Here is a 16,626-nt window from a genome sequence, read left to right as displayed (position 1 = left end):
CCTCTATCTTGTCTAGGCAGCTCGCCCAGCTGTCATCTCCCTCATCTGTCTCTCTCCCTCCCACCTCTCCTCCTTTTTCTCCTCCTCATCCTCTTCACCATTTAGACCTTTTCACATTTTCCCTTTTTCTCTGCCCTCTCCCTCTTCCCCTCCTCCTACCTCCTCTTCAATGTTTGTATAGTGTTTCTCTCTTTTCACCTATCATCTCTCTCCCTTTCTCTCACTTGCTTTTCAATATTCAAACCACAATCTTACTTCTTTCTCTTTCTTCAACCTTTCCTTCACCCAGTCAATCTGTTTCTGTCTCATATTACAACTTTTTTACTTTTTGGCATGCTATATTCACACCACAGCCGGATATAGTCAGCAGGAAACTGGTTGTGTTTGTTGTTTTTAATCAGAGAATGACATTTGACAATTCCTCTGGTAGAAGTGTCGTGTTGGTCTGAGATGTCGAGACAAAAACTAGTTTTCCGCCACTTTCACCATCTACCACAGCAACAAAAAGTGGTACAGTCTTGGTAGACCCGGTATGGACCTAATACGACATTCAACAGGCAGGTCAGATAGGTTAAAAGGCTCCTTACTGGTAGATCCCAAAGACTTCAGTTTGCAACAAACAGGGTTTTAATCAGGTGAACAAACAGAACCAGCAGGCAGCAGGACATCCACTGTAGTTAATCACCAGGAACACCGTTTTCAGGGCAACAGGTGAAGAGCTAATGGGTACAGACATACAAAGGCAGACAATCTGGTAGAGAGTCATTTATAGCTGATCTGTATTGAGGTTGATGGAGATTGAGATGTGACAAGGGGATGATCAAGGTGAAACCTCACTGAGGGTGACTACAGGATGAGTGATGGCAGAATCTGAAAAAGAGAGGGGAAAAAAAAGAAAAAGACAACTTACTTGGACTAGAACAACAAAGTCTTATCTTTGTCCCACTTCTCTTACACTGAATATGGAGAAGAGGGAGGCAATGCAGGAGGAATTCATCTGCATATACTAGAAATTCTGTTTTTATTATTCATGCAAAATAATATGCTTCCAAATTAGAATAAAAGTAATACATGCCTGTCTCCTTAATTTCTCTCTCATTGTTTGATTGCAAAATTAAAGCAGCTAATCTCTTTTTATAACAGTTACCATGGCAACAATTTATGTCTACTGTTGCGGTTGACAGACATCCAGTCACACCAACTGGTCTTATTGGGTTTTTGGGAGGGGGGGTGTGGAGAGCGGTGTATAAAATGTGTGGCATTAGACACACGATACTCTTTCTTGTTCTTTAATTTTTCTTCTATCTAGACATTTAAAAACAACCACACACTATGATACACATATGCAGACACTCTCTGTGTTTGTACACACAAGGAATTGATGTGATATTGATGATACAACGGTTTGCACATTAGAAAACCAGTCTCTAATTATTTTAGTAAACAGTATTGACTTTTGTGGCAGCGGGCAGCCTCTCCACTGAATCACAATATCAGTTGAAGTCTAGGTTCATTTAATTCAACAACACCTAAAACAAAAACAAGCTGTTTCCAGGACTTCTCTCAAAGCAGAGAGAGGAAGGCATATTAGAAAAGAAAAAGAACCAACATGTGTAAAATAAAAGCATTCCTAGCAGGCAATGCTGCATGCCGCTTGACAACAGTCAGCTACCTAAATAACAACTTAAAGTAAAGGTTTGATGGTTGGACTTCTAAATTCAGCTGTGGCCAAACAGCTACATTCCTCTTTTCTAAACTTTAATCACTTGCCTCCGGGTAGTGAGTAAGCTTAATTTCCTGCTGTCTTTTTGTACAGAGAATATTTGACTTAGTAGAGATGATAATGAAGAAGACGATCATGAAGTAACGTTTTCCAGGTTTAACTGTTTTCCCCCTAAGCAGTTACTTTTCTTCAGCTGTGTCGGAGCGCAGGAGTGAACAGTAAATTGCAGTGGACCTCTTGTGGTTCACAAGCTCAGCTTATTTGGTATCAGAAAGTATTTCTTTTAGTCCACGATGGGGGCTCCCTGTTGGTCGCACCTTAGAGTACAGCACATGCTACATGACTTGCTACACTGTTGTAAATTGCTCTTTTATTCTTTACATGGAATACGACTATTCCAGAAGCTGTCCATACCAGACTGACTGTACTGATTTGTTCAAATGTTGTACTATACACTATATAATATTAAGTAATATTCTTCTGACAAGCGTATTCCTCTCCAGTAAAACTGTGGCACTGGTCACAACAGTGATTTTGTCACCAGAGATCAAAGTTTGCATCTGTTTCACAGTCAAGGTGAAAATACTCGTTGCAAGTTTTTTATCGCAGATCTCATTTCAGGGCTATTTTTATTGCCAGTTTTGTATTTTGTGTGGCGAGAGAGTGAATTTAATTGCAATAATTAAATCAAAATAATATTTGTCAAGGCCAGAAAAAAGATTAACTAGATAACTGTACCACTAATAAGCTGTTTGAAATTATTCAGTGTTTTGATGAATTAAGATTCTGTGTTTGTAGGGTTTATTAGCTGACTTTATTCCATCTGATGTCAGTGAACCTATTTTCCCATTTTTGTTTTGGCTCATTTTCAAGTTTGCATAAAATGTTTTCACTTTAAAACAGTGTGTGTGAAGACTTGAGATTGTTACAGTCAGCATGTGCAGTACATTAAGGCAGTCACATCTAAAATACTGTTCAGACCAACACGTACAGGCACATGCAAGCACACAAACACACACACACACTCAGAGAACTTGATGTGTTTAATGGGTCTGTAGTAAATTGCAACTAAGTGCCTTCAACCAATTTTCTTTTCACATCTGCGTCCTGACACACACATACACACATACACACACACACACACACACATACACACACACACAGACACACACATATAGATAGATAGATAGATGTGCCTAATTTTAATCTTTTGACTTTGTTTCTATATTAAAATGTGTCATTGGTCCTAGTAGTTCGTATGTGCGTTCATATGCTAAGTATGCTTTTAGCTTTTAGTGTGATTGTCTCTATAAGCTCTGAGTCTCGTCTAACACTTCCATATTTCCCTTCCTGATTCATATATAGCTGCTTTTGTTGGAACGTAATTGATACTTAAGTATATTTGAGATTTTTCTCTTTAGCGCCATAGTAAGGTTTTTTTTTTTTTTTGTTTTGTTTTTCATTTGAAACTTCTATTACCCACAATGGTTCACCATGCATATCTTTGCACATACAGTACAGTGCAGTAAATGTGATCGGCATGTGCTGCTAGATTGAAATGACACCTTTATAAAATACATAAACAAAAAGTTTACATCAGGGCAGCAAGACAACCAGACTTCAAAGAACCTCAATTAAGTAGTTAGCCTGGCTGTAAACATGGAATCCGAGCAGTAACATGTTGAACATCTAACATGTGCTCAACATGCTCATCTTCACTGACTTTATTACCTAATTAATGCTGTATGTAATGCAATAAACAATGTATATGAATGCATGACCTGTAATTTCTTTTTATAGCTTTCTGCTGTAGCCTTTCAGTACAGATGTGTAGATGCATGTTTCATTACCTGTATGACTGTTTGTCTGCTTCTCAATTTTTCCCCCTCTTACTGTGCTTTCAGACATGCTCTTTCTTCATGTTCTCTTGTATTTACACTCTCCTACAATCTTCTCGCCCTTTCCTGAAATCAGAGACGCATAAATCATCACATAGCAAGACAAAAATTTCAGGTCGAAGGTATGAAATGGGCAAAGGAGAGCAAGGGGAAGAAGTGTGGAAATGATAAAATTGCCAAAGCAGTAGACTATAATAAAGATCCAAAAGAAAGCAGACATCCAAAGAAAACCAATTTAATGAGAAGAAATCACTCTCCTGGCTACATTCTTCTAAATTTTGCACACCCTCTACTTCTTCGTGTAAGTCTTATATGAAGAGCAGCACTTTCTCTATCATTCTGCACCCCCCCCCCCCCCCCCCCCCCCCCCCCTCTCTCTCTTATATATTGCACATACACTCAGATGAACACACTATTTAGTATTTCACAGGCTTGACCCTGATCAAAAACTCATCCTATTACACTCAAACTAGTACTTAACCTCTGGCCCATTTGTATGTCTCTGCTAATGTCAAGAGAAAATGGAAGGTTCTTATAAATGGTGAATCTGCCTTTGCCTCTTTCAGTCATTACCTATAACCCTCTTATCCTCCTTCTCTTGTTTTTTGTCTGTCTCTGTCTTTCTGTTTTGAACAGTCTTTTGTCTGTTCTTCTCTCTCACTTGATGTTTCTTGTTTTGTTTTTGTGGTAATGGTGACAATGCCAGTTAGGTGACACAAGTGCAACGCGTCCTAGCCCACGTGTGCAAGCACATATACACATGCCCAGTGCGGTGATTACATAACGATACAGGGACGAGGTTTGGATCAAATCCCCTGTCTGTCACCTGAGGGTATTTGTTAGCTTCCTGATTAAAAAAAAAAAAAAGAAACAATTACTCCATTAACAATTTTCCCAATTAGCTAATTGTTAAATGTCGATAGATGAGGTGGCTTTAATGTATTCTTTAGGTCATTTGGTAGCATGAGTGCAACAGTGTGTGGATGTGCTGTTTGCCACACACTTGTCAGCACTATGCCTATGTTGATTGGTGGTTATGTGAGTGTTATCCAATGGCAGAAGTGGAATATAGCCAAGGGACATATGTTGATTAATTGATTGCTTTTAATTTAACCTTGTGTCCCCAACATACCCATACATCCTGTAACTGCATGTGTTAACAAGTGTATGTCTAAACAAACCTTCATCATAACAGAATGAGAATTCATTTTTTCTGGATAACATGGTCTCTACCTCCTTATAGAACTGCTCCCTATGTAGATATGAAGGGCTCATAACAAGCTAACGAAAACATGATGAGTCTTGGTTTCAGGTGATTATATGAAATGAAAACATAATAATGCATATTGTGTTTCATTTCTGTCTATTTCCTGCACACTGGTCCTTTAATTCATTATAAATATAGGAGAAGAGGCAGGAGATTTTTGCGCACAAGGCCACAGCACTTGCATTAGCAGACTGTGGTGAAAAGGTCACAGTAAGAGCAAAGAAAGACTCAGAGTCAGATATGTTCCACGCAATTTCCCCCAAATGGAAATCTTAACAATTTAAGGAGTAAACAGCGAAGCAGATAGGGTAGATATGTTTTCGCATGTGTGTGTGAGTGTGTTAATGTCTTTGTGCATTTACCGAAAGCACAGCCACAGATTAGATGGCAGTACTGGAATTTTGACTGGTAAAGATTTCTGAGTTTTTGTGTATGTGTGTCTACAAGAAAGAGGGAGTGAGAGACAGAGAGATGAAGTGAGAAGAAAAGAGTGATAGACCGATGGAGAAGGAGGGAGAGACAGAAAGAGAACTGCTTACATACTCTCATCGTAAGTCACAGTTGGAATTGAATTTGTACAGAAGAGCAAAAAGCTCCAGTTTTTTCACTGTGTCAACTCTTTTACAACAGTATGTGTGCATGTGTGCTTGGCATTGTGTGTGTGTGTGTGTTCCTGTGATGGTGGTCTTGCTCCAGTTGCTTCGCTTTAAATCGCACACACCTTACAGGGCACATACACACACACACGCATGGATAAGCTTCATTGAAGAGAGAGGCTGTTTCCTAGACTTAATTTCTCTGTGCAACATGCACACACAAACCTATCTGTCAGTGCATGCCAGATAAATGTGTACACACGCACATTTATTCGCTCTATTGCTCTCTCTTTCTTCCCACATCTCTCTTACACACACACGCACACGCAACCTATGCACAAGTGTATGCAAGAATCTACATGTACTCACACAAAAAACACATTCATTCATACGTCCAAGCCCCTGACACACAAGACCTCCCCACACACACATTCACACCCACACTCCCTCTGAGCTTATCTCAGTGCAGTGTGGAGCAGCTTTTGAAGGCAGTAGGGAGCCAGTTGTTGACGAGCCACTTAATAATTCCCTCGGACAGGCATGAAATTCTTTCCTTTTCTTCCTCTGTCTCTCTTTCTGTCTCCTTTGCTCTGTTGCTAATATTCCTCTTCCTGCTGTGTTTTTATCTGTTTTTTTTCACTTTCACTATTTTTCTAATTTTGCTCTGCTTTGTCTCATTTTTTTTCCACTTTACTCCTTTCTCTGTCTCTCATTCTCTTCTCTTTTTTTCAGCTCTCTATGATCCAATCTTTTTATTCACTGGAAAGCTCAAGTTGTTATTGACATGAAGATTAATAGGGCACGTGTAATGATAGTCTGCGTGTTGAAAAAACTGGCCAACAAGGCAATTTTTTTTACATTCATTCAACCTGCATTGTACCTATTCATATGAGATTATTATGACAGGTTAATCTTTCACTGTTACCATTAGCGAATACAAGCTACTGTACTCCCTTACAGTCTAACAACCAAATAAAGTTATGTTTTGGTTTAAGTTATCTCCCGTCTGTGCGCTTCCACTCACTTTGTGAAGCCCTCTGCATCACCAAAGCCAGCTAGTGCCTGTCTCGTGTTCAACCCAGGTTGGAGGAAGGGTTGTGGATCTGGATCAGCTGACTTGCATTGAACCATACAAATTCTTTCTAACCTGTATCACAGTATCCCTCAGACTGGTGTATTAAGGCACTGTACAGTTTATACTTTATATATATTGTAGGGTTAAATTAAGGTGGATTATGCAATACATCTAATAATGTACAACAGCTTCCTCCATTTTGGATTCTCCCTGTTTCAAGCAAACTTCACTCGTCAGCCAGGTGAAGTTTGCTTGGTGTAAAAGTTCACCAAAGTTGAACTTGAAGCAGATTTATTTTGCAGTTTTAAATGCTGATGTAACCAGGCCTTAAGTAAACCAACTTGTATCAGCCTTCCAACTTGGTATCACCGAATGTTCTATCTAATTATGACAAATTACCACCAGACCTTAAAGCAGCAGTGCTTACACATAGAAAAGCACTGCAAAGACAGAAAAAGCGAATACAGAAACAACTTCATGACTTCAACAGAAGTTCACCAAGGGGTACACTAAAAACTAATGAACACACACGGACATGCAATGTTCTTAAGTTGTGTAAGTGTCAGTGAATATATAAAATGAACCTACAATGTTTATTTTATTTTTAATGGAAGACATTTATTGTGCTATAACTGGCTCTTATTGTGGTGAGGATGTTTTCATGTTTTGATTTTTTTTTTTTTTTTGCCTGTGGTGAAGATAGCAGAGATGTAAACACGATGTTATCTGTAGTACTTCTATGGCTTTCAAGAGATTACTGCCCTGAGATCCACACACTTATATTTTAACATATATGCACATGCTGACACAAACGCATAGAAAAATGCATCTCGTCTTTATCTTTTTCCTCTTTGATTTTTTATCCCTCCATCTGCTCTCCTTCCCTCAAGGCGGAAGGAGAATCTTCTCGTTAATTTGTTATTTTTTTCCTCTGCACGTCTGCTTACTTTGTGCCCTTCATCTTCCTCTCCTTCACTCCCTCTTTCATCTTTTCCATGCTTTTAATCCTGTTTGTCCCCACTTCGCCTCCTCCTCCTCCTTACCTGTTTCTCACCTTCAACCTGCATAACTGTCTTCTGTCATGTTATATATCTATCTGTGAAGGAGAGAGAAAACTACAAGAATTACAGATTAAGAAAGTGTGTGTGTGCGCGCATGCTCGCTTGTGTGTGTGTGTGTGTTTGAGAGAGAGTAAGAAGAGATCTCATTAAGTAAAGGTCACCTAGCTGTGTGTGGCAGAGAAGGATAGGGCATTAGGCAACTTGTCACCGGTCACATGCGCTTAAACTCTTGTGGGTGTGTGTTGAGTGTGCCTGCATCAGAGGTTGTATCTTGTTAGGTGTATTCCTGCTATTTGTGGCCATGGTGGTTTTAGAGACTATTTTTCTTCTTAACAAATACATTTACCTTTCATACTACCATAATACTACTACATACCCAAACCTAATCCTACATGCGTAAACCCAATTGTTCTTTTAAGACTAACCTAAACCGTATTCTAAACTTAACCCTTAAACGAAGTCTGATCCCTTTAAACAGAAGAGGACTAAAGAAGTCCTTTGCATCAAACATTTCCAAAAATGTCCTTATTCTGAAGATGTAAAAATTGGTCCTCACAAAGACTATAGGTACAAGAACTCAGATATAAACACACATTCTTTTACACCCAAGATACACAGCATTTTGGATTGTAACCATTTCAATGCAAATTGTCTGGGCACACACAGTGAAATATGTGCTATATGTGTGCTATATATAATCTACTTCCAGCACTGCATGAGCAGTAGCCTGGTACTGCAGCTCTGGCCTCCTTTGTGTGTTTTTAGTGTATTTTTGTGTTCTTTTCTACACTAATCTCCTTCGTCCGTGTGCAACTATGGATGTGCAATTGGTGAGATTAGCGGTTTGCCTTTTGCTTATTTTTGGACTACTTAGAACTGAATCGGGAAATCCATTCAACCAAGACTCTATTCAACCAAAGGCAAACCCAGGAACAACTGTTAGCACTGTGCCACACAAGGATGCTCTCCATGGAGAGACTGGAGATCCATACGGAAATAAAGAGAAGGGAGAGGGGATGAAAAATGGTACAAATAATGCCTACCGTCAGTTATTAAGGGGAACGTGATAGCGATGGTTGTGAACTATAGATGGTGCAACCCTGGGCACATCAAGAGCAACGCTGCTAGATACCTAAAGTACCTACCCGGGGAGTTCTCCGATGTCATAACAGTGCGTATCCCTCCCTTGGCCAATGCTGCTGCAGCCTGTGAGATCATACACACTGTGGAGTCACAGCTGCATACTTCACACCCCCAGTCCATCCTCCTCATCCCTCATTGGAGACTTTTACCATGCTTCCCTGTCTTCCACCCTCCCTACCTTCACCCAGTATGTTAAATGCCACACCAGGGACAGCAAAACATAGCATCTACTGTATGCAAACACAAAGGATGCATACAGCTTTTCACCTGCCCCTCCCTTGGCGTCTCAGATCACAACCTTATGCGCCTCCTGTCTGTGGTGAAAAAACAACCCCCAGCCAGAAGGATTTTGTTAATGGTGTGAAGTCAGTTGCCTTCACGTGAAGACCAGCAAGACAAAGGAGATGATGATAGACTTCCACAGAACGATGCCCCAGATCATACCCGTGAACATCCAGGGATTAGATATTGGGATGGTGGGAGTGTACGAATATCTGGGGGCTCACCTCATCAATAAACTGGTCCTCTTGGACAAAACGGATGTCCTGTAGAAAAACGGCCAAAGCTATGTCTGTATACTGAAGAGCCTGGGGTCCTTTGGATTGTGCAGAACATTGTTAAGAATATTAAGAGTGTAGTGGCATCAGCAATCTTTTACACGCTGGTCTGCTGGGGAGTTGAAAGCACAGAGAGAGACAGGAAAAGACTCAATAAACTGGTTTAGAGGGCTAGCTCTTTCCTGGACTGTCCTCTAGATTCAATAGAGGACGTGGGTGAGACGAGGATGTTAGCCAAGCTGTCGTCACTCTTCAGCAACACCTCTCATCCCCTGCATGAGACTGTGGGGGCTCTGAAAAGCTCCTTCAGCAACAAACTGCTACACGCACAGTAAAGGAAGGGAAGCTACCACAGGTCCTTCAACCTGACAGCAGTTAGACTTTTTAACAGTAGCATACTGCAACACTGTTGTTCACCCACCACTCAGAATAGCTACTTAGCACAATATATCAGTATATAGGCAGTTATTTATTCATTTATCATTTTGTCATTTATTTATCATCATATTCATCTTATGTTTCAACTTTGTAAAAGACTCCATGCTATTTTTTCTTGGTGTGCAGTTGTCGAGTTTACAGCAATTTGTGTACCATGCAGGTCATATTTGTATATGTGTTAGGTCTATATAGTAGTAGTTTTTATTTATCACTCAATCACTTTTTTCCATTTTTGAACTGCTGTAACAATAAAGTTTAATCTTATCTTCTCTCATCTTATCATCTCAGTACAGTACATTTATTTTATATTTCTTATGCATTTTCTCTGCTGGCACACTCAGCTGAATTCCACTGTAGAGTCAAAAAGCACACAAACACACTTCCAATCCAGAAACAGTGGGCCCAGCAAAATACCCTGTAATCAGGCTTGTGTGTGTATTGGCGGTGATAAATGCCCCCTTGGAAACTCAATGCCAAATAATCAAGATTGACGCTGGCACACAGCACTCTGAGGTGTGTATGCGTGTGCTGGTTTGTTTGTGCTATTTTTGTTGGAAGGATCTAATCAAATGTAATCTTGCTGATTACAATAATCGTGAGGTTTATAATCACCTCTTTTTTCCTCTCTCTCTCCCTTTAAATCTCACCCCTGGTCTCGGTTACTTGTTTATTCTTGTCTCTCCTTCTGCATCCTTCACCAGCAGCAGTCAGGTCTTCCTTCTCATGCACTTTGGGTAGGGATATGCTAATGCTCACAGAGCAGAACAAGGGCTAAATGTCATGTTTATCTCCATCATCATCATCTCCAAAGAAACAACAAAAAGTGTTCTGTGGCTCAAATATTATGTGTAGATAAGAGAGAAAATGGTAGAACTAGAATGAGGAATCATATTTTGTTATTGTTTTATTTCCTCATAAAGCCACCACCAGCTGTTTCCACTTTTTAAAAAATGAATAGGGGTGTTCTTTTGTTTTTTTAAGAACCTTTTTTCTTTTTGATTCTCTCTTTAGGACACAGAAGTGGTCAACACAGCCATTCTTACAGGTCGGCGCATCGCCGTCCCCATCAAACTTGTTACCGTGGAAACCGACGGACAGGTGAGAGAGGTGGACGATTCAGTCACCTGCAGCTCAACAAACGTGGACGTGGTCAAGGTGCGTGTTAAAAGTACACACAGAGAGACACACACATTATAAATAAATGTACCATACTACAACACATATAACTAAATGATCTTACTCACATTTTGTGTTTGTTTGTTTGTGATTTATTTTGTTGGGAGGGGCATTTTGGGGGAAAACAATAAAATGGTAACTGGTAAGTAAAAACAAAAATGGTCCTAGGTGATTCACAAAATAGTCATGGTCTGTGAAATATGGATTAAGAAATCATTTCTCAAGAGCTTGAAAAATACAATGACATTTACAGAAGAGGAAGGAAGTCACAATAGCATAAGGAGGTAAACTGGGGGTATTTTACACATCTATCTTGAATCATCATTGTAATTTAAAATCTCTGAGGATTTGTGTTGTTCTCTAATTCACTTTGTGCAGCAGAGCATAATAAGACACTTATCACAGTGGGAAGGCTTTTTTTAATCTCACTTTCTGTTTTGCTGAATGTGACATGAAAATGATTCAGACCTGCTGATAAGTGGGGAACTTCGCACTAATTTGGCCATAAAAGGGCAACCTGTAATCATCTCTGTTGTTTGAGGTTAGTTACATTTGTTTCAGTGTTTTGGTAAAGTATACTCAATTAAACACCATGCCAAAGACTACTGGCTAAACAGTAAAACAGATGTGGCCGTTAGAAGAAGTGAACTACGAAGCCACCTAAGCCTCATCTCAATTTCAGGAACATGTGTTGTCACACTGTGCCAATGCACAATCGATCGGCTGGTTACTTCATTATCTGCTGGGTACACACAGTTCACTGAGATCATTTCAAATCCTTCAAACAAGTAAAACTTTTCCTTGTCACAAATTGATATAATTATCTTTAAAGGTTAAAGGTGCTGTGTGCACAGAACCCCAGTTTTCTAAGCTTTCTTGTATGGCATCAGTATCTCACTTCTGCTTTGTCTCATCATTGTAACCATTCCTTACTTTTCACTTAAACCCCTCCACAGGAAGGTCAGGGTCAGATAGAGCAAGTGCCATGGAACTGGCAGGGATCCAGTGTCTCTCTGAAGGACTCTTAAGCAGGAAGGGTGTTCACTGACACTTGGGCTTGAACCTCGTGGAAGGACAGGTTCAAGCGCTAAATGTTTTTGCCATGTAAAATAACAAGAGAGCTACTGTTCTAATTAATAAAGCAGAAATACCCTCGAAAAATACCTTCAAAGAAACAAGCCAATGCCAGGGACTGAAGATTGATTCCTCTTGCGCTCTGTTCCTTGTGCCCTCAAGGCCTAAAATGAAACGCACCCTTGCTGTGACAGTTTCAATATGAAGCCAATTTCCTGGTACAAGCCTACAGGAGTGGTGCTGTTTAAGTACGATCAATAACAACACAGTGAAAATGGAAGGAACTAATTCAGATAGATGTAATGTTAGTGTGCTGTGTGTGTGTGTGTGTATGGAAAGGAAAGGAAAGTGAATGAAAGGGTGTAGGTAAGGGGTCGAGAGTGACGAGGACAGAGAGAGAGAGACTGTTTATTTCAGTAATAACACTTGTACACTTTGTTGCTGATAGAGAGAGAGAAAGACTTTTACTAATCCAATCTTTGCGTGGAATAAGTACACCCCCGTATTCCTGAGTGCCACGGTTCATACATTAGTTAACCATTCTATTTTTTGTTTTACAAAGGCGAGAAGGTAACAGGTTTTAATGTTGTGGCTGATCTGTGTATAATAGTCAGGTAATGGCCACATCAAACCTCCACACGGGTATCAAAACCAAACTTCTCTTATCATCATTAAGAAATTGTACCACCACGCTTCAATGGTGATAACAAGAAAGGCGTGCATGCCGGTGTCTTTAGTAGAGTGAATTCCTGATGAATCACCTTAAAGCACGAATCATACATTAGTAATAGCCTAGGCTATTACTGACAGGCTTTGGTGTAACACCTCACAGAGGCGACTCTCAACTCACCACAGTACATGGATAAGCTGTTTAGCGACCTCAAGTCCCGTTTTGTGCTGATGGTGTTTGTTTGTGTAGCACAGAGAGTTCGTATGTGATGATTGAGTGTTAGCAAACTGTTGCTGTTTCTTGACATCTGATCTGACATTTATTCCCTCTCTCGCATTTCCTTACACACACACACACACACAAGCGAGAGCACACACACACATAGCTCACAGACAGCTGTTTGACAATGGCACCCATGGGGTACAACTCCAGGTAGCTGTAGCTGTCAGTGAGTCACTATGACAGCTGTAAAGTACAATCCAGAGAGCCTAAGAGTCACACAACGAGGACTATCATGCCCTGAGCTGTGGCTGTAAGGCGGCACTTCCTCACAGGCTTCATACAAAACGTGTCAAAATGTCACACAATGTGTCACAAAATGATTAAAAACATATTCAAGACTAAAAGTGGAGTTAACGTCTCACTTCAAGTAACTATATCATGGCAGTGGTTGTTTCATCGGTCCAGGTCCACAGTCTGAGTAAGACTGTTCATGCGCAGTGAATCTGGCAAACCAGACCAACTAGTACTCCATATTAAAGGGCAAAATATTGTCCATGCTCTCTTTAAAGACATAAAAATGTTTTCTGATCCAGAGTTCTTATCTGCAGGCTTCTGTCTGGTTTCAGTCAATCAGTCAGCTTTATTAATGTCACACATCACACTAAATACAAAAATAGAATATAACATCAAGTTAAATTTTTTTTTTTTTAAAAAACACATTTCAAATACAAAACACAGTTCACACAAAGACAACATTTCCTCCAACTAAAAAAAACAAGTTTAAGCGTGCTAGTATGACACGTTTTATGACCTCATGCAGCTATCAGCAGGATGATGTCATTTGAAAGCTCTGCTGAAAAAATAAATCTGTTTTGTGACGTAGCAAGCCCCCATGTCAGATGTCTGGTTGACCATCCACCCCAGCCTCCTACCTGAACAGGCTTTGTCGCTCTGTAATAACATCACTTGACTTCCTCCTTTGCTCCCTTTAAATTAACTACAGTCACTAGAGGGCTTTGTCACTTGAGCACAGACATGTCATTTTGGGACACTTGCTGAAATGACTGATGATGATGTTCTTCTTGAAGGATAGTCTCATTTTGGCAGCTGAGGACAGGACACACAACTTGGGTTTTTAAATTTAGGAAAATGAAGGCTGTATTTCTCAGTTACTTTTGGTAAAACTGTAAAAAAAAAAAAAAAATAAGACATCCTTGTGAAGCATTTATGATGAAGCATTTACTCAGTCTTGAACTGCAGCCATTGAACAGTGCAGCCCCTGAAATGTGCATTTGTCTTTCAAGTCATGTCTCGACAGAGCAACTGAATACCGTGGGTGTTGCCACACCAAGAATTCATAAGATATTCACCTCTGTAGTAGCTCTTACAGTTCCTTTATAGGTTCCAGGCCCCTGAAAAAATGAAAACTTAAAGCCAGCAGAGAAAATTAACAAATGAATCAAAGAATGACTGCAATTTCCTTCACAACTGTCACATTCCACTTTTTTACTGCAAGTCTGTCGAGCAACTGCTCCACTTTGCCTTCATTTTTAAACTAGTGAGAATGAAAGACAAACTTCTGAGTTTCAGCTGTTGTAAGTTACAAGCAGTTGTCCGAGAAGGACTTGTACGGGTGGGACAGAGAAGATTAGAGTTCTCATTTGGTTTCACATTGCATTCCATTAAACAACCTTTTGCTTAATTACTCAGGGTGGATAAATGTTTGCAGGGGGAATAGCAGTGCGATTTTCCCTGCCCTGCTAATGGATGAAAATGACTGGTTGAACCTGTCACTGACTGTAGTGTACTGCTGTAGATTTCACTGATGCAATTCTTGTTGTTCAGTTTAGCCCAATTTATCCTTGACAACAACATAAGCAGCAGTGATGTACTACACAGATAATAACTTCTATCCTCTTCGTCAGCTCTCCCTCCCCATTCTCTCATTCTCCGTCAGTGTAAACTATCTTGTTAAGTTCCCCTGAGATGCTGTTCCCTTGAGATGTTGTCATTTGTGATTGTGTGTATGTGCCGCTGTTGTTGACACAGCAGTATGTGTAGGTCAGTGGTGTCAAAGCTAGTAGGGGACAGAGAGGGGACAAGCACACGCATACACACAAATTAGTACCATTATCCTGACCTCACGCAAGCCTTTCTCTGACAAAGCAAGGAGGTGAGAGGATTGGAAAGATGGGATGAGGAGAAGATGACGGATGGATCAATGAGGAGAGGGGAGGAGATAAAATGAGAGAATTGGGATGTAAGGGAAGGAGAAAGGACATAAGAATTTAGATGAGCAAAGTAGAGGACAGGAGAGGAAGGAAAGTTAAAGGAAGGTGGAAAAAGAAAGGAGGGAAAAAAGGAAAGACATAAAGGGAAAGAGATTTTGAGACAAGGGTTGTTGATGACTTAAGAAAGCAAACAAACTTGTCACAAGACAATATCCCACCGGCTTAACACTTAGATCCCTGAGTAAAAACAACTGACTGTCAGCTAAGCCAGGGTCAGCTCTGAAGTGCTTAGAAGCTTTTTTCAAGATTCTTCTTTTAAAACTAACCAGCTGGAAACATTGACAAGTCAGCCAGAGGCAAAGTTTTCAACCAACTCGTGTAACTAACATTAACTTAATTAGCTAGTCAGCTACAGGTGATTCAAACCTGCCAGGGATATTTTTCATTTCAGCTGGAATTTGAAGGCTGCTTTTGTCATACCTGAAATCAAGGACCCATTACTTTTTCAAACAAATATGAATGGATGAATTGGCACTGTTTTCACTGTAAACTGCATTTGTGCCATGAGAGAATGGAAAGCTTTACAGGCATAGCTAAGAGGCAGAACCGATTGAATGATCAGTTCACACATACTTGAACGCACAACATGGCCAATGCCATAACGTAATACAAAACAGTGAATGCTGTTGTCCTCTTTCTCCTCCATACACACACATGCTATCATACCTGTTTCACATCAATGTTCACACACAGACACATACAAAGATCATCTCTCAGACACACCCAGGAGGTTTGAACAGTAATTGGTTCATGTGGAGATTCCTTCAGTGATGTCGTCGGTAATTGAAATTGACAAAGAGGAAGACAAAAAGGCTTGCAAGTGATGGAGAACGGTGTGTGCGTTTGTGTGTGTGTGCATTCAAATGCATGTTTGAGGGAGATTTAGGATGTGTGTGTTTCTGCATGTGTTAGCACAGATACAAAGTAGATTAAGAATTGATCTGTGTGCCATTTAATGAACCAGTCGCAGATTTTGACACACGCCTACGTGATCCCACATGTATGCTCACCCACACGTACACACGCACACACACATTTCTCTGTCCTTGGAAAGGCACCATGTGTTTGCACTCACAACATATGTTTGTCAGGACATAGAAGGACATTTTGATATGAAATTCAAAAAGGTAACATTTGAAACAGAAGTGGTGGGCATTTCACATTAACATTTATATTCTCTGTCTTCATTTAACACGCCTATTTAAATCAAATTACAGTTTAATTAGCAGGTTGTCCTCAGGCTTAGGGACGCTTCAGTGCTTCAGTGTAAAACTGATGAACACACACTGACTGTTGCTGTTCTCATATTTGTGATCATTTACCTGCAACTCTACTCCTTCTTCTGCATTGTGACTTTTATTTTGTGGCTTGAACTGGGTTAAAGTTTATACCTGAATGAAGTCTTGCATTTTCATTGCATAGGTGGGACTGTGGT

At 40.1% G+C, this 16,626-nt stretch overlaps 1 protein-coding gene across 1 annotated transcript in view; it reads left to right on the top strand.

The window, feature by feature from the left end:
* si:dkey-215k6.1 (transmembrane protein 132C) overlaps nucleotides 1-16,626 on the top strand; it is a 215,121-nt gene that overhangs the window by 168,737 nt on the left and 29,758 nt on the right. Inside the window, exon 6 of the mRNA XM_041042341.1 lies at nucleotides 10,770-10,913. Within this exon, the coding sequence (XP_040898275.1) occupies nucleotides 10,770-10,913 (144 nt within the window). The remainder of the gene's footprint in view (nucleotides 1-10,769; nucleotides 10,914-16,626) is intronic.

The sequence above is a fragment of the Toxotes jaculatrix genome, chromosome 7, assembly GCF_017976425.1.
Source record: "Toxotes jaculatrix isolate fToxJac2 chromosome 7, fToxJac2.pri, whole genome shotgun sequence".
Taxonomy (NCBI): domain Eukaryota; kingdom Metazoa; phylum Chordata; class Actinopteri; family Toxotidae; genus Toxotes; species Toxotes jaculatrix.
This window is presented reverse-complemented; position numbering and strand designations above follow the sequence as displayed.